This window comes from Octopus sinensis, linkage group LG1, assembly GCF_006345805.1.
Source record: "Octopus sinensis linkage group LG1, ASM634580v1, whole genome shotgun sequence".
NCBI classification, from domain to species: Eukaryota; Metazoa; Mollusca; class Cephalopoda; order Octopoda; family Octopodidae; genus Octopus; species Octopus sinensis.
Genome location: NC_042997.1, coordinates 167846055 through 167865788, shown reverse-complemented (window position 1 = coordinate 167865788; position 19734 = coordinate 167846055). Strand labels below are relative to the sequence as shown.

Sequence of the window (19734 nt, the reverse complement as noted above, 5' to 3'; positions counted from 1 at the left end):
GAGGATACTATTATATATTACAACAGAAAATGTTGTTATAGCATGGTCCGGTGTTTGTGAGAAATAACTCAACATTGTCTATATAAATTGTGTATGATATAACGTTTGTACACCATACACGATATGTACTAGAGTGATAACATTCTGTACTATGAGGTAATATTTGTCCCCACTATACTGCAGTACTTACTATGAGAGAAACTCTCATAATGCAAGCATTCAGATTAGGTCTCTAGTTCCTTCTTCATTTCTTCAACTAGTCTTAGAGATCCTGCAAGAAATAGGAGGACATGAATCCACATTGTCTTTCTTCCTTTCAGTAAACACCCTCAAACAGTAGAATAGCTAACACTCATTTCTACTATCATTGCTCAAAGTTGGCCACTGTTATCATACTGAACAACAGGTTATATCTTATTTATTTTAGAAACCTATGCATCTTAATTGAGGACAAAGACCACTCACTCAACTACCTGTTATTGGTAAAGGCAACAACATAAAATTGTGGCTTTACCAAAGGTGATGGAGGATAGAGACTCCTTGTGCAACATTGCGAGATGCATCTCAGTTGCATCTATTTGAAGAGAAGAAGAAAAAAGTAAATGAAACTGGATCACTGATTCATTTTGACAGAAGCTAACTATTTATGCTACAGTATCCATTGGATTAGAGAACCATCATCAAATTCCTTTGCTTGCCATAAATGTAATTACGGAAAATGAAGAAATATAATAAAACAAAGCAATATCTTACCTGATTCTCATCCATAAGATTTTGTTGAGAAAGCTCTCCAAGTGCATCAGCCAGTACCTTATAGGCACAGGTCTTGCCAGCTATAGGTTCCCCAACAATCATTAAACCATGGCGTACCAAGATCATATTGTATATCTGTCAGGGTTGATGGTAAAAAAATATAAATAAATCAACATAAAACTAACAATATTTTCATTATGAAAATATATCACATATAGTTTTCTTATTTTATTAGATATGATTGCTCACAGAAAAGACAATAATTTTAGGTAATATGTTAAGATTAGATCATTTGTTAAGAGTGAGTCAAGCATTAAAACTGAGTCAAATGTACTGAGTTGTCCAGAAAGTTCATGCCGATTTTTAAAGGAAAGAAAATGGTCAATAAATACATTTTTAATCAACCAAATATGAACCGTTTTGTTGCACAATGAGTTTCCATCTTTCCTTTAACTTGAAAATACCCTCTTCCCAGAATTGAGGTGGTTTCATGGTAAAGAATTAATCAAGATATCTTTTTATGTCATCCAAGGAATTGAAATTGTTACCATTAAGACTATTCTGCAGAGACCTGAATAATTGGAAATCCGAAGGAGCAATATCTGGTGAATATGGAGGGTGGGGTAACATATCCCAGCCTAGCTGCAGCAATTTTTGTCTGGTTCCCAAATCATCAAGTACCAAAAATGAACTTTCTTATCTTCCATTTTAAAGGGTTACAGCATTAACACAGGTTATAGGAACATAAACCTTCTTCCACGAAAAGATAGCTTAAATTGTGCTCTAAATGGAGGTGTAGTCAAATCCTATTTTATGGACTCAACCATGTTCTAAATTAAGTTTAAAGGTAAGCTACTATAAATTGGCACAAACTTTCCGGACAACCCAATAAAAGCTAAGTCTGATGTTAATGGCAAATGAGTATGTGGTGTCTATGTTTAGTTTTTTCTTGGGAAGCATGCTCAGAAACTCAGAGATGGTTATAGTTGAGGTGGTGAACTTGGGGAGTTATGGATTAGAATGGCATGTAAGAGAAAAGAATGGCAATGAATGTGCTATCATGTCAAATGGTTGCATTTAATATGCATAGTATGAATGGTATAACATATACATATATTCATACATACATGTATACATACATTCATCCATTCCTACATGCATGCATATTTAAATAAGCAGATTCACTTTTGCTCTACATAGTAAAAAAAAATGGTAGATGAATACCTGGATTATTTTTTCAATATACCAAGGTACAGGCTGCAGGTTCCTTATGTCTAAAGTCCTCTTTATTGCCATCTCTAAATGACTGTATTCACTCTGAGGTAATTCTAATCCTGGGAACAGATCTGATATTATTCCTTCAAATAATGTGATATCTTGAGAAAGGAACTGCAATAAAAGAAATTAAAGGAATGATGATGATGAAGATTTGTAAAGTTAACACCCTGAACTACTGTTTCTTATTATGCTATAGTATTTCTTGAAATTATTTATTTATCTGTTTCTGTCAATGGAAACTAATGGTCATTTCAGTTTTTTCCCATGCCTAGTAATATGTTGTTGAGAAAATAATATGTCTTGGACAGTATGTTGGTATATTGCACATATATTTTATCATAAGCATTAGAAAAACCTGTATTGGGAAAAAAAAACTCATACATTTCTCAAATCCACAGGCCTACTGCTTCTTATAGCACTGAATTATACCAGCCTGTGACACCTACTTTAGGTGAATTTTACCTTTGAGTACTATGTGTCTAGGTCAAAGACCTTATATAATACTGCTTACCTATAGATTTATTATTGTTGTTGTTATTTAATTTATCATATCAGATAAAATGTTTAGGAGTATTTCTTCCAGCTTTACATTTTGAATTCAAATACTGTTGAAGTTCACTTGCTTTTCATCCTTTTGGGATTGATGAACTAAGTACCAGTTGAGCACTGGGATTGATGTAATTAACTTATTCCCCCTCTCTCTCTAAAATTGCTGACTTCACATAAAAATTTGAAACCTTTATTCACCCTTAAGTAATGTGGTCTGATTGAGTAGACTGTTAATCAAAACCATGAACAATACTGTCTTTGTTTGCCTTTAAATACTTCACTTTGGATTACATTATTGAATGTAAACTTCTTAAGATAGCAGAAAGTGATTTGAGGGTGATTTTTGTGTTATTATTGTGGTATATATACTTAACAGCATTCAGTTTCATCATAGGCTCATTCATATATCTTATATTTATATATGTAGGGAGCAGTTCTACATATGTACATGCATGTATGCATACACAGACACATCATCATCATCATTTAACGTCCGCTTTCCATGCTATATATATATATATATATATATATATATATATATATATATATATATATATATAGGTCAGTATCCTACATATAAATTGCTCTAGATCAACAACAAAAAAAGTGTCAGAAAACAGAAGCACAACTAAAAATAAAATCTTACTTTTGGCAAGTTGACATCTTTGATTGATTTTAAGACCAAAAGTGCTTCACTTCGGTCTGGGTACATCAGCTTGAGGTTACCCACAGCTGTCAATACAGACCTCACAGCTCTCATTCCATAATCATAATGCTGTTGTGTGGAGAGCTACATAGAAAATAACAGATTTTTACATAATTGCTTGACTTTGGTAACTTAACTTAAATTTAAAATTTTTTAGGAATTAGGCAAGGACTTTGATAACTTAAGATTAAAACATATTTATTTGTCTAGGAAATAGAGAATAGACAAGGCTTCTGACAGCTTATCTTTAAATTAAAACTTTAAAATTTATTTAGGATCTATAACACAGCAATTGCTTATGACTTTTTGCAATCAACTTGCCGATGCAAGTGCTACCAGTTGAAAGCTCCACATACCAGATGCTGGCAAGCTTATGAGGTTTTTAGGAGAGAATGTGCAGTTTTGGGGGCTTCCTCTCAACAGCATTGTGGCTACATGGTTCTAGATTTGATCTCACTGTGCAGTAAAGTGTTTTCTACTATAGCCTCAGTTTGACAAAAAGCTTTATGAAGGAAACTGAGTAATGAAAACTTTGCAGGAACTTATCAGAGAGATCATTTCTAGCAACTAGGTGTTTTTAAAGGGGTCCACTCTGTTGCAAGCATTCAAACCAAGCCTCCAGTTCCACTCATTTTTTTTAACCATCAGTCTTGGAGTCCTTCAATAGACTATGGGAGCTGTTCTTTATTCTCTGATTAGACATAAAAACAAAACAAAACAAAAAAAATGATCATCAGTACTCATAGCTATACACCCTTTACTAATAAGATAAGGATAACAGGGTATAAGAAGAATTGTTGATGTCCAGTTACAGTTTACCAACAGAGGAAAGGTGGGAGAGGAGTGAATATTTCAGGAGTGCGCTCTTTTGAAGGAGGATTGGAGAAAAACTACATATATTTCTTTTAGTACATTTAGCGTCCCTCTATATCTGTGAAGTGGGCATGATACATGTACAGTACCACAATAATTTTGTACTATGAGTATGTTATATACAGTGGGCATAGCACACATAGTGTTACCACAGCCTAGGGCAGTGGGTATTCTACACATACATTCCTATAGATGGTAAGTTACACAATTAGTGTTACTATATTTATGTACAGTGAGAAGGCAGTGAACTGGTAGAATCTTTTCTACTCTAGGCACAAGACCCGAAATTTTTGGAGAGGGGGCCAGTTGATTATATCGACCCCAGTACACAACTGGTACTTAATTTATCGACCCTGAAAGGATGAAAGGCAAAGTCGACCTCGGCAGAATTTGAACTCAGGACGTAAGGACAGATGAAATACTGCTCAGCATTTCACAAGGCATGCTAACATTTCTGTCAGCTCACTGCCTTGTGAACTGACAGAATTATTAGCATATTGAGCAAAACACTTAGTAGCATTTCGTACATCTTTATGTTCCAAGTTTAAATTCCACTGAGATCAACTTTACCTTTCACCCTTTCAGAATTGATGAAATAAGTACCAGTTGAATACTGGGGTTGATGTAATCGACTCACCTCCTACTCTGAAATTGCTAGCTTTGAGTCCAAATTTGAAAATGATATTTATGACAGTGAGTACAGTACAAGGTTTGACTACATTCCCACATTGTGGATAGGAATGTTACATATAAGCATACAGATTTACCATGTTTCTTATTTCTTTATTGCTCACAAGGGGCTAAACATAGAGAGGACAAACAAGGATAGATAAAGGGATTAAGTCGATTACATCGACCCCAGTGTGTAACTGGTACTTAATTTATCGATCCCCAAAGGATGAAAGGCAAAATCAACCTCGGCAGAACTTAAACTCAGAACGTAACAGCAGGCAAAATACCACTAAGCATTTCACCTGGCGTGCTAACATTTCTGCCAGCTCACCACAATTTTACCATGTTTCTCTCCAATTTTTTACAGTATATATAATGTTACTTTAACTAAGTACAGTTGCTGCACTACATATTATGTTAACAGGTCTCTTAATTTTTAAGATATACGTTCTATAATGATGATGATGATGATGATGATGATGATGATGATTATGAAGATAATGATGATGATGATAGTGATGATGATGATGAAGATGATGGTAATGATGACACCATTTACAAATGAAATGGAAGAAAATAACAGGAAGAGGAGACTAAATAGAATGAAATTAATGATATTCATTTAAATGTAGGAAATGGCAAAAAGAATAATTATTATGAAGAGAGTCAGAGGAAGAGAATAGAGCTTTGTACCTGTTCTGAGCAGAGTTTGTAGGTAGCAACAATCTTTGTTGAAAGATTTTTGGCATCAACAAAGCCCATTGAATATAGGAGGATTTCTGAAATCATGGCATAGTCAGGTACCATCATGGCCACAGTACGAAACAATACTTTCAGATTGTCTGGCAGCTCTGCCCGACCTGCATATCCAGGATTCATTGTGATGAAGATTGTACAAGTAGGATCAAGAGATATATATGTCCCTTCAAAGACAAACATATTCCGTTGTTCTATTATAGCACGCTGGATAGTTTGTAATTGTTGAGCAATCACAGATAATACCTTGAGAAAGAGGACAAATGAAAAAGAGAACAAATTGAGGTGTTGAAGTTTTTACCACATTTAATGCATTTAATGAGCTTCGTTACAGGGATCAAAATTCCATTGTTGTTTAACACTCGGTTAACTCTAGTCAAACAGATCTGTATCTATTTTTAAGAAATTTGAGAGAGTTTTGGATGTTCTTTCTTGCAGACCAACCATCTAGAGTCTGCTGGAAGTGGTGTCATAACAATGGAGGGAACTATTCAGAAGGGGACATATCTGATTAAATTGTAAATAAAATGACAAATTTTGTTTTTAAAAATTCATTTTACATTTGGACAGACCTCGTAATAAGGGTTATATTAAAATGATTTTCTGTTGATCTTCAGTGTGGATAACCATGACAGAGATATAAATAGGTCAAGAATTTTGTTCAGAAATTGTAGTGTACCTGAGCACTGCATACAATAAGTTCATCATTATTATGAATAAATTCTTAAACTTAATCTAGTCTATACAATTGTGGATAAGAACAAGCATAAATGCAGCTAAATATAGCAAAACTCTGTAGCAGGATTTATTTATATGATACATGAACCAGTAAAAAAATAATGTTCAATACTCAGTCATTTTTAATCAATTTGTAACAAGGATAAAGGTCTCTGGAACACTTGAGGGGTGCCGGTCTTATCCTGTTACATTCAATTATGTCGAAAGGAAAACCAAAACTTCGACTATCTTCAACAGCAATAAATAATATTTTATTTTTGTCTGGATTCGCAAATAAAAATATATATACATATATTTTCTTCAGGGCGAACCGGAAGCCAAGACCATAAAACTATTCACAATAGTTAACTTGTGTGACCCAAAATGCTGTCTCCATTCCCGCATAGTGTTGGTTTTCTTGAGAGAACCTTGAGTTGTGTCCACTCAATTCAGCTGCAGCTTCGAAAAGACAAAGCCAGCAGGAAATCTTTCTGTTGGTAGTTCTCTGCGCATGCGCATGAGGGAACTTCCAGTGGCCTATTGGAAGTAATCCAACTCTGCGCATGCGTGCTAAAGACTCCCAAAATGGCATCACTACAAATTTGCTTCAGTCTATCTAATCCATAATGTAGACTTTACATATTCTTTTCACACAGGAGCAACATTTTGGTCATTATATTCAATGGTTAAGCACTGGTACCAACTTTTTGAAAATACTAAAAAACTGAAGCATTTGTAATGTTAATATCTGGTTTAAATATGTTAGTGTTATAAAAGAAGTAAGTCAGTTACTGAAATCAGCTCACAGAACAGCTCTGCTAAAAGCTTTTCTCTTACTTTGTGGTACTGCCCAACCACATGATAAACTACTGATTTCATATATTCATATTAGGAGAGAAATGAAGTGCTGTGCGATTCATACATTTCTCAAGAGCAATGATGACTTAAGTCATATGTCATATTTACCACTCAAAATTACAATCTGTTACCTATTCTTATATATATAACATGCAATACTTACTTCAGCTAACTAGTAACACTTACCTCCAATTCTATTCTGTTAAATTCATCAAAACATGCCCAGGCACCAGACTGTGCCAGACCTTTAAAAAATTTGCCCATAGCTTTATAGTCCAGACTGTCTGAGCAGTTAAAGACAACACACTGTAAAATAATTATAGAATCCATAATGATTACATAATTATGTTTGAAATTTTTAGATTTATTGATCAAAGAAGATATGGAAATTGAGGCATTTATAACTCTTTCACATGATTTAAAGATATACATTTATGATAATCACAGTTTCAGCTGATAACTAAAAATCATCGTCATCATCCAGTGTTTTAAATCTGGTTTTTGTCCCCATTGATGGGGGTGGCTGGATCTACCTCAATACCATAGTAACCGAGGTATGCAGATGCAGTCCACCTCAACCTTTGGGCTGGCTGGTGCCCATTCTCCTTTGCTATCATGAGGCTTTTTTGGAGCTGGATTTTCAGGAAGCATGCCCTTGCTTACCCCCAACCTCAGTTTCTAGACATGAGTGGTCCTGAGACCAAGGCCTCTACAATGGCTTTTAAGATATGTGGTGAAAAACTAGCTCAAGAAGGCAGGGATGCTACTCCCTGAAACCCCTTTTGGGGCCCCCTACCTGAGCTGATAACTAAAAATGGTTTTGGGATTTTGTTTACTTTGGATGATGAAGGTAAGTGTAACTTTTCATCTAGTCAGGATTGATAAAATGATACTGATTAAATGACAGAACATGTGCAACAATTTGATGTTTTGACTATCAATCATAGTATGTAATGTAGCAAATTTGATAGCTCAGAGTTTCAACTATGTCAAAACAGTATCTGGATAGCAGACATACGATAGGTTTTCATGAGGGTCACTTTGTAAAATGATAGAATATCAAATAGTTTTGTTTGTTTTCAAATTTCCCTTCATTGTTTAATGATCTTTAATGATCAGATTACTTCAAATATAATATAATTCATGAGCATGTAAAGTTGTTCTTAGATGCTTGTTAAGTCATTTTTCAGTTTCTGTGTTTCTGCACCATAAAATCAGAAAGCTTTTCTCATTGATGAAGTTTGTTAAACATTATCAAATATAAAGGCAATTATATTGTTTTTAGATTGTATCTTACCAAATTTCAAAACAGTTTGGTTTCCACTCAGCCCACAATTTAAATTATGTGTATGGGTGCCTAATACAGTATGTTACATTTTCTTGAAAACAGAAAACTGAAGCACACTTGTAAATCTAATTTCTATGTTGAGTTTCAAGGCTAAAACTGGAATAATTTCCTATGACATTCATTAAACTCTCAGGATGAGTTGAACTCAATATTGTGAGTTTAGAAAAATACACAACTATTTACAGTAGTGAACTATAACAATATATGGTGCCCACTTAGGGTTACATGAATTGTGTGTGACAGGGTCCAAATTTCTAGTCTTCCATCTGATTATTCATCTCACCCTGTTGACTCATCCATATACATGTCCAGTATGCTGTAATCCATGCTATTTATTGTTTCTTTGTTTTGTTTTATTTTGATAACATTTACTTGAGACCCCCTTCGGTCACGACACAGACCTAGAAAGTTACCCTCCCAGGCACAAGTCCAGGCAAGGTTGTTTTATGAAAGACCAGCAGTCGCCCATGCATACCGGCCTCTCCTCTCCACGTCACCAGTGTTATCCAAAGGAAAGGCTATGGCCAATACAGCTTGGCACCTGTGATGTGGCAACTTATTTCTACAGCTGAGTAAATTGGAGCAACATGAAATAAAGTGTCTTGCTCAAGAACACAACACGCAGCCTGGTCCGGGATTCGAGCTGACAACCTCATGATCGTAAGCTCGATGCTCTACCCACTGAGCCATGCGCCTTCACATTTACTACTGAGATAATTTTCATTGCACCATTTGATATCTAAACCCCTGAATATATCCTATTAGTTGTCCTACCTGTTTTGCAACTGCTTTTGCTAAATCTTTTGATGTTTCTGTTTTCCCCGTTCCAGCAGGTCCTTCAGGTGCTCCACCCAAATTTAATCTGATGGCACACATAAGGGTTCTAAAAAATGTCAAAAGTTAAAAAGAATTGACTAATACACAATAAGCACAAAATGATGCATATACCAAATGTTTGTGTACATTATTAATACAATTACATCAATGAAAGTTTTACTTTAAGAATAAATTTCATCAATATCAATGCACAGTTTTTTAATACATATTTTATCAAATCCACATTCAAGTACTGCGTTCCCAAGAAATTTTTAACTGATTTTAATTAATATAAAATCTCATAATTGTCCACCTGCCTTTATGATCAGAATTAATCATTAAAGCTAATTATATTAACTTTGCACACTGGACTTCACAAATGAAATAATACACAGAAACATGCTGCTGTGTAATGCCACAGACCAGCTAACCATAATCACTACAGTTCAGAAATATTGTTCCCCAATCACACTATGAGGGATGACAACAAAAGCAACAATAACAATAACAGTGAAACAAATTAGATGTAATACAAATCCATAAATTGTTGCTCACCTGTAACACCTGTCTGTAAGTGGTGTGATTACGAGACGGCTTGAATTCCCCAGATATTCATAGGCATATGCAACTGAGGTGGTCACCATTCGGACTATTACAGACTGGTCTTCAAAGTAGTACCGCAAATGGCTAATCCAGTTAAAGTCTTGTACATTACTTACTTGAGAACGGATTAACTGGGACTCAATATCTCGAGCTAATTGGGAAAAAGTAAGAGAAATGAAGAAATGATAAAGACAAGAGAATATAGAAACAAGAGGAATAAAAGGCTCACAGCCAGAGATATTTGTGTTGATGTGGGCCCTTAGTTTATTGTCACCTTTGTGGTACAGTATGGGTAGGTGGGGAGCACAGAGGTGACACTTAACAACATGTAGTCTTAGAGTCTGTGTATCTTTAGATGCATAAGACTATCTCAGAATTTTAATCCATTGTGGGAATGGAAAGGAGGTCAATCAGACTAATGATGCAGGTGAGAATTCCACTTGCCACACATATATATAATGATGAAATTATTGTATATAGTGCTCAGGTGCACCACAACTTGTCAAAAGTGCATATAAAGCATATGGAGTAATGTACAAATGTCTGGAAAGCGAACAGTGTATGAGTCAGATACATGCTTGCGTGTGTATGGAGGGGAGAAAATCAGGTGTAGTGTTGGCGAATCTCAGGAAGCATGGAAGTTTTGAAGGATGCAGTGCTCCGACAACTAACAACTGATACCGGCAGTTTGTTCCATGCTTCAGCAACTCTCAGCGTGAAAAAATGTTTCTGAAAGTCATGGGAGCTGTGCTGTTTTCTGATTTTGTAAATATGTCCACGGGTGTTAGACAGGTGGAGTTTGAAAAATATATGGGAGTATAAACCATATAAAGGCCCTGCTGCTTAACAAGGGAACAGGAAAAGTAGAAGAGTAGCAATAGGCAGTTGCAGAAGCAACAGCAACAACAATTCCCTGAAATGTAAACAATGAGGGGGAAGACAGTGGATGCTGCTACTACCACAACACACCAGTCAGGGTGCCTGGCATCTAGAAAGTCATCAGGTGTTCGTAACCCTCTACAAACAGGGCAATGCAGTTGTGAAAGTTCCACTTTAGCAATATATAGGGAACCAACTGTTGATAAGTGCAATGATGTGCTTGGAAAAAACCTTACACATTGATGAGGATGAACTAGCTGGTTTGTTTTGTAGGACTTTCAGGCTAAAGACTGTTTTGGATAACTTATGAAAGGATGGTCATGGTGTAAATGCTTTGATCATAAATCTTTTCAATCAGGGTTTACCAACAACAACAACACCAATTGCAACAATGATCAAGTTTAATGGGAAAAATCAATGTTCTTGTGTGCAACATTTTTCCAACTAAATATGGACAACATGAAGAGTAACTGAACTTCTATCTCTTACCATGAACATCAATGACAATGAGAGCTCCAAGAGTGATTCTGGCCATTTTTGAAATATTACCACGAACAATTTCCACAATTTCTTCAATCTGATGCTGCCTTTCCTCCACATATTGCTGGATTGACCCCTTTTCGATGGCCTACAATGGATAAAAAGAAAAATGTATCCAAATTAATTTTATTAAAAAGAAACAAATCATGCTATATCTAACCACAAATTTCACTGCTTTTATTCATTTCACCAATCTCATAGAGTAAAGATTATTTGAATTATACATGGTGACTGATTTGATGGAGTATTAGTTAAAGATTCCAGTGTTGTATTCTGCAACTGGATTATACTAAGTTATTGTTTAACCCTAGGTTAAGCAACAACTGTAGGTTGAGCAGACCAATGATCAAAGATGCTCCTTCTGTGACCATTCCATTATGTTTTATTAGGGTAATACAGCTAAATCTCTCTCCAGTCAACACTTCTACATTAGATAAACAAAGAAAAATAGTATAATGTTTCTCTGTTTATTGAAGATGGTAGTATGCTATTTGGGAAAGATTTAGCTTCTATTTTTAGCAGGTTAGGTGATAATGTAGAGATGATCTCATTAGCATTTTGAAGTTGAAGTATTCAGTGATACACCAATGACTCAGTGGATGATAAGATATTACTTATTTGAACCTAAATTGTAGTTTTTACAATATTTCAAAGAACATCCTAAAGGAAAATGGTAAATAACCATTTAATACAAGGATACAAGTCCTTGTAATTTTTGAAGAAGTTGTATGTATTCAAAATATGAAGCTGTGTACATTCATAACATAAAGTTGTATGTATTCAAACTAGGAAGTCATATGTATTTAAAATAAGCTTGTGTATACATTTGAAATATGAAATCTGAGGAAGATTGGAGATTACTTAATAATAGATGGAGTTAATTATAAAAATAATTCCCAATGTTTTTTCTTAACTTATTTCAAAATATAGAAATATTATTTCTACCAACCTTTGTAATTTCAGCTGTCCAATGTACCTGGCTGGCTGCCAGCACAATCTGTCCAGGCCACATTAAAACCCATTTGTTTCGATGATTATGACTATAACTCTCCACAGCTTTAACCATTTCTTGTCTCAGACTTAGTTTCATTGCATGCTCTACCTGAAGTTTATGGAAAACAGATCAAAGATGACTTATTCTTCAAACAACAGTGATTAAATCTATGTACTGGATTCCAATCACTGATATTGTATTGATGAGAGCTAAATAGCACCAGATGAGGACTATCCAATTTCCAGTTGGTAATAAACTTTAATTCTCTTTATTTCCTATATATTTAATGTTTCCCCATTGATCATGCCTCCACCTGTACTCACCATTCACTGCATTCACTTCTATCCTCATTTCTATCCATCTGCCACTCTCCTTTCACGTTCTTATAAATTTACCTATCCATTCAGCCTTTCCAATCCTCTTGACCGCTTTTCTTATATCTGCCCTGTAGCTTGAGGGTACATCCTGACACATCTTTGACTCAATCCCTAATTTTCCAATTGAGACAGCCACGTATATCTTCTTATTTCTTTATTGCCCACAAGGGGCCAAACAAGGACAGACAAAGGAATTAAGTTGATTACATCGACCCCAGTATGCAACTGGTACTTAATTTATCGACCTCGAAAGGATGAAAGGCAAAGTCGACCTCTGCAGAATTTGAACTCAGAACGTAGCAGCAGATGAAATACCACTAAGCATTTCGCCCGGTGTGCTAACGTTTCTGCCAGCTTCCCGCCATGTATATCTTCTTTGCAAAACTGCTGTTCTTGTTCCTGTATCATATTTTAACCTCTCATCACCTAGCATAAAGCTGCTTCCCTCAGCAGTACCCACACCTCAGAAGAGGGGTCTTGTCTTGTAAGTTACTTGGTGTCCTCACTAGTGCCAGCACCACTTAAATATAATCATTACGCTGTGAAGTGGTTGGTGTTAAGAAGGGAATCCAGCCATAGAAACTATGCCAAAATAGACATTGGAGCTTGGTACAATCCTTTGGCTTGCTAGCTTCTGTCAAGACATCCAACTCATGCCAGTATGGAAAATGATTGTTTAACGATGATAATGATGATGATGAAACTATATTATCATTTGAACAAACCTAACCAATAATAAATGTATACATTGAGGTAAATTTTTAACTGACAATGTAACCAATTATCACTGTTATTGTTATTTAACTTACTTGTTGAAGCCATTTTTCAACAAGCCCATGTGCTTCTGATGGGACAATATTGGTACAGAAATTCACCCTTTCCTTTTCAGATGATTCCATGGCTACAATAACTTTTTCAGGAGTGAAAACCAACTGGGCAATGCTTTCGAAACATTTCTTCAAATGAGGCTGCACACGTAAAGGGTCTTTCGTTTCAGAGAGAATTTCGAGAAGTTCATCATTAGATAAGAAGAAGAACCTGAAACCAAATTATGCAATTCATTAAAAAAAATTTTGTTTCAAATTTTGGCACAAGGCCAGCAATCTTGAGAGAAGGTGTAATTCCATTACATTGACCCCAGTGTTCAGCTGGTGCTTATCCTATCGACCCCCAAAAGGATGAAAGGCAAAGTTGATCATAGCAGCATCTGAACTCAGAATGTAAGGATGGACGAAATGCCACTAAGCATTTTGCCCTGCATGCTAACAATTCTTATATCTTTACTGCCCTCAAGGGGCTACACACAGAGGGGACAAACAAGGACAGACAAATGAATTAAGTCGATTATATCGACCCCAGGGCGTAACTGGTACTTATTTAATCGACCCGGAAAGGGTGAAAGGCAAAGTCGACCTCGGCGGAATTTGAACTCAGAACGTAACGGCAGACAAAATACCACTAAGCAATTCGTCCGGCAGGCTAACATTTCTGCCAGCTCACAGCTTTACATTGCTAACAATTCTGCCAGTTCACCGCCTTTAAATTTATTAAAAAATATTAACATATGAGAAACACTATTTGAATAATAAATGTCTCTTGATTGGTGGACTTAATCTATCACCTGGTTAAATGTGACCACCTAGTCTTTGGGTGCTTTTAGCAGAGTCCACTCTGTTGCAAGCATTCAGGTCAAATCTTTGTTTTGAGGATACTTTCTTCTCACTAGTTTCAAAGTTTCTGCAATGGGTAGTGAGCACTGCCTTACTCCTTGATTACAAGATAAAAAAATACTTTGTAGGTGTAATGTGTTCTAAAACATATTAGATCAGGGAACTCTGGCACCACTGAAAATTTATATGAAGTTTAATATATGAGGAGCAAGAAACAAGTAGATTATATGTTGTTAAGCTATCTAATATTTCCTTTCTTTATCTAAGGTTGTAGGATGTAATCTAAAGAGAGATTTGGTTGCTATTTTTAGCATATCAAACAACCACACAGTGACATATTTGTTGGCTATTGTGTTGCACTAAGAATCATTTGTTATAACATAATCACCTCAGTCGAGGGGTCTTATCTTGCTACCTACATGGTAATTTCACTAGTGCCAGTACTACATAAGAAGCACCCAGTATACTTTGCAAGTGGTTGGCATTATGAAGGGCATCCAGCTACAGAAACCATGCTTAAGCAGACATTGGAGCTTGATATAGACCTCTAGTTTGCCAGTTCCTGTTGGACTATCCAACTCATGTCAGCATGGAAAATGGACATATGAGGATGATGATGATGGTAAAACATCAGTGATTCTCTTATTTTTGTGGGCTTCGATTGTGACTGTAGCAGAAAGGTTCTGACCAGACATGGTTAGAGAATGATTTGCTGACATCAGTCCTGGATCAGTTAGAACTAACTGCTAACTTATTCATTTCACTAACCTGTCAATCAAATGGCTTTATTTTAAGATGTGGTCTATATTTAATTCAACTTCTACAGAATTTTTGTAAACATTTTGTTTTTTATTCTGCATATCTCATCCAAGATACTGTTTTCCCTGGTCTCACACTCCAATTAACCTTAGTTAGACATTATACTTTATCTTTTTATATATTATTTACCCCATTCTGAGAGGGTAAATAAAGCATTACTACTTACCTTGGGAAAAATAGTCTCTTTTTCTCCAGATAATCATTTAGTCCACACTGTATGTCTTCTAGTAAAGTCTGGGGGAAAAAAATTAAAAAAGTATTGTTGTTGTTGTTGCTCTTCTTCTTCCAATCAGGACTCACACCATTAGCCACAAAGAATAATCTCTAATTCGAGCCTACTCTAAGCTACTAGGAATGCGTGTGGCAACTTGAAGATCCACCCACCACACGCGATAGACTGGCGGTTGCATGGGTGTGAAAGCTATGTTGTTATCCTTATTCCATAAATGGTGGCTTTTAACGGGTGGAGAGCTGAATACATCCTGGGCTACAGAAGATTCATAATCTAGACTAGGGTCTGAAAGTTTACCACACCATAGTTGGTTACACCATGGTTCCTCTGCTTTGTGGCAGAAGTAGGAAGAAAGAGTGAGAGAAATTTGTGGTGAAAGAGTACAGCCAGGTTCTGATCCTCATGGAGCTTAATCCTCATGGAGCATAGGTGTTTTTGTTCAATAAACACTAACAATGCTCGGTCTGGGAATCAAAACTGCGTTCTTACAACCGCGAGTCCGCTGCCCTAACCACTGGGCCATTGCGCCTCCACTTTTGTTGTTGTTGTTGCTGTTTAGGTGTTGGCTAACTCTGATCAAACAGCCCTATGTCCATAAATATTTCAACTGTGAACAACCTATTTGTCTTTTTTTTGTTTTGTTTCAAATAATGTGTAAATGCTGGCAATTGGTCAGTTATGATGATAAGGGGTCCAGTTGATCTGGTTACCGTAACACATTATTCCTGAAAATAATGTGCAAGTGGTTGAGCACACAGACACATATACCCTTAATGTGGTTCTCAGGAAGATTCAGTATGAAACAAACTGTGATAAGGTTGGCCCTTTGAAATACAAGCACCATATTCTTTTGCCAGCTGAGTGAGCTAGAGCAATATTAAATAAAGGATACAACATGCTTAAGGACACAGCATGCCACTGGGAATTGAACTCACAACCTTACTATCATGAGCTGAATACCTTAACCACTAAGCTATGTGCCTGTGTAAATAGGACGACATTATCCAACGCATTTTTTTAAGACATTAAAATGGGATTTGAGGGAGATTAAGCTAATGTAGGCGTAGGAGTGGCTGTGTGGTAAGTAGCTTGCTTACCAAGTGCATGGCACCTTGGGCAAGTGTCTTCTACTATAGCCTCAGGCCGACCAAAACCTTGTGAGTGGATTTGGTAGACAGAAACTGAAAGAAGCCCGTTGTATATATATATGTATGTGTGTGTATATGTTTGAGCATCTGTGTTTGTCCCCCCAACATCGCTTGACAATCGATGCTGGTGTGTTTATGTCCCCATAACTTAGCAGTTCAGCAAAAGAGACTGATAGAATAAGTACCAGGCTTACAAAAAATAAGTCCTGTGGTTGATTTGCTCGACTAAAGGCAGGGCTCCATCATGGCCACAGTCAAATGACTGAAACAAGTAAAAGAGTAATATTTTCAGCAGCACAGAAAATTTTGTGAAGGGTCTTTTTAGAGGCACGATCAGTTGATGTGCCATACATAATGGTAGTACTTTTTTGTGTGCTAAAAGAAGCAGTTTTGATTTTAATGTGAACATATACAGTGACATGGCACAAGGTTTTTGAGAAAATATGTCCTAGTGAAACATTTTGTAAATGGTGAACAAGTTACTAGTTTTACATCATGTGTCATGATTACAATCATCTCCATTATTAAGAAAATCATTATCATCTCTATTTCTATTATTGTCTCTTCCATTTCAGTTGCCTCATCTCTCCCTTTTTTCTCCTCATTATTGTCATCTTTTTATAACTATAATCCCTTTTATTGTTTCATCATCCTCATTCTCATTGCCACCACCTCTATCACTGTTATCCTTCTTCTCATTTTTATTGTCATTGTCATCATTATCATCACCACTACCATCACCATCACCACCAACAATATGCTGTCTGAATTAACAATCAGACTATACCAGCAGAAAAATGGAAAAATCAAAATATATGACACAAAAACTATATTGAAGGTAACTATTTCCAAAAATTCCAGGCTCTTAAATTTGAAAAGAAACAAAGTTTTGAAATGATTTTTATGGAATGTTTTTGAGAATCAAAACAAATTAATTAAAAATTCAAAAAAATTGATTATGTCTGTTGCAAGCAAAAATAATAATAATTCTTTCTAATTTTGGGACAAGGCTAGTAATTTTGAGGGGAGGAGGCAAGTTGATTACATAAACCCTAGTACTTGACTGGTACTGTATTTTATTGATCCTGAAAGCATGACAAATAAAGTTGGTGAGATTTGATCTTTGAATGTGAAGAGCCAGAAGAAATACTGCTAAGTATTTTGACTTATGTGCTAAAATAAAAACAATTAGTGAAGTCTATAAACTGATAGGTTCAGACTTTTCTAAATTACAAATTTCCCTAAATGAATTGTAATGTAGCAGAGCTACATATTACATAGTAATACGTGAGTCAACCTGCACAGCAGATGAATATATCGACAAGGCGTCTAGTCTTGCTTTGATATATTAGCCTCGCTTTGATACAGTAGCCTCATTCTGATATACAAACCTCATTCCAAGCCACACAGTAGAAGCTCTCCAGTTCCTGCCAGCTTTCAGTCAAAGACATATATCTTCTCTGTAGCTCCACATGCAAGTCTCCCACGTGTGACTCACAAGATATATGGTTCATAAATGAAGATATTTTATCACACACGCATTCTCAAAATGACTGTTCTCATTACACACATGAATACATGCTGTAATACAAATATATGTTACTTCTTTCAGTGCAAAAGCAAAAATCAAAACTTCCTTTGTATGTAAACACATATGTTTTTGTATCATACTACATGGTTTCTCTACAAAAGGTGAACACAGAATAAACAATATATTTATACACAAAAATGTTTTATTGTGATTCATGCTAGCTGTTTTTCCAGTTAATAACATGCATTTGAACAGCCAACAACAGCCACTATAGTAATGTTGAAGAGCGTATTTACCACTGAATATTGTAGCTTTTCAAGCATCTGGTCCTGGGAAGCAACAGTTAGAGCCTTGTGACTCTGCTTAGCAGTTGACATGATCTGTTTCCTAAAGAAAAAAATGTTAATTATGTCTAGATGGAACACAGACAATCAATTATTTAAAACAAAAATTGAGTTTTAAGAAGAATAATATTCAATGAATAGATAAAACATTTAAAAGGACTTATTTTCAAAACTAGTCTTAAATGACTTTGTCACAGTGTATTAACTCTTGATACCAACCTGCCTAAGACTACCTGTAGCTCTGTGATACAAACTTCTTGTTTTGAAGTGATTTAAATTAAAACATTCCATCAAAATGTTATGTTTATGTATGCTCTACCCACCAGCTTAATATTGGCAAAGTGATCTTACTGAATTCTTTGATATTTTCAAAATTAATTGTGGCAAAGGTAGTACATTTCAACAGAAATGTGGTAATGAAAGGGTTAAAAGGAATTCGCTGGAGATGTTGCCTCATTAACTTCTTTAGAATTTCATCGTTATTATAATAAGCTCATTATTGTTATTTATAAGTATGAAGCAGTGGATGAAAGTATCATTGCTTAACTCCTGTCAGTCTTGATCAAGTAAACCCATACACAATGGTGTGACTGTTTCTTATATTTCATACATAGTGTATGTAGGACTACATTGTTCAATGTGTCACTTTTTTTAAAAAGATGGTAGGGGTTATTCAAAGGGGATTTGGCAGTATTTGTAGCAGGTCCGATGGCTTTGTAAAGGTTCACTCATTGGCTTTTAAGGCTTCATATTTTCATGTGAGATAAGAAATAAAGAGTTGCAGTTTTAATGAATTTTCCAAGAGCAATAAACCTTGTGAGTTGAAACAGTTTCAGCTAGTATTCAAATCAGGGTTACTATCTCAAGTGACTTATTTACCTTTAATTGACATGTGTCAAAGCATAGATAAATGAAAAATCAGAATACTGTGTTGGTGGATTGTAGATAGATCAGATACTATATATTGATAACTTCCATGAATATTCTTTACGTAATATGGCTACAGCAAAAATATTTTGTCAGTGAACAGGTTGCGGTCTCAAAGTGACAAAAATATAGTTTGGCAAATTAAATTTAAATGTTGAAATGAATCTAACAGTTTTTGTGTGTTTCTTAAATGGCTTATAAACACCTGCCATGCTGCAATTGTTTTCGTTCCTGCACATGATCTCAGATCAGGTCACTTGCTATGCAAGTACATCTCCGTAAAAATATTATTTTAGATAATCAGGCATAAGCTAAAATGCAATATCATCATGAAAATGATCAAC

General features: G+C 35.5%; 1 protein-coding gene across 1 annotated transcript in view; it reads right to left on the bottom strand.

Moving 5' to 3' along the window:
• LOC115211117 (dynein heavy chain 3, axonemal-like) overlaps positions 1–19734 on the bottom strand; it is a 180634-nt gene that overhangs the window by 102126 nt on the left and 58774 nt on the right. Inside the window, exons 22-33 of the mRNA XM_029780047.2 lie at positions 18416–18506; positions 15375–15442; positions 13529–13757; positions 12298–12450; positions 11298–11436; positions 9882–10080; positions 9285–9393; positions 7349–7468; positions 5525–5833; positions 3227–3370; positions 1978–2142; positions 754–888 (exon numbers count right to left, since the gene is read on the bottom strand). Of these exons, the coding sequence (XP_029635907.2) occupies positions 754–888; positions 1978–2142; positions 3227–3370; positions 5525–5833; positions 7349–7468; positions 9285–9393; positions 9882–10080; positions 11298–11436; positions 12298–12450; positions 13529–13757; positions 15375–15442; positions 18416–18506 (1861 nt within the window). The remainder of the gene's footprint in view (positions 1–753; positions 889–1977; positions 2143–3226; positions 3371–5524; positions 5834–7348; positions 7469–9284; positions 9394–9881; positions 10081–11297; positions 11437–12297; positions 12451–13528; positions 13758–15374; positions 15443–18415; positions 18507–19734) is intronic.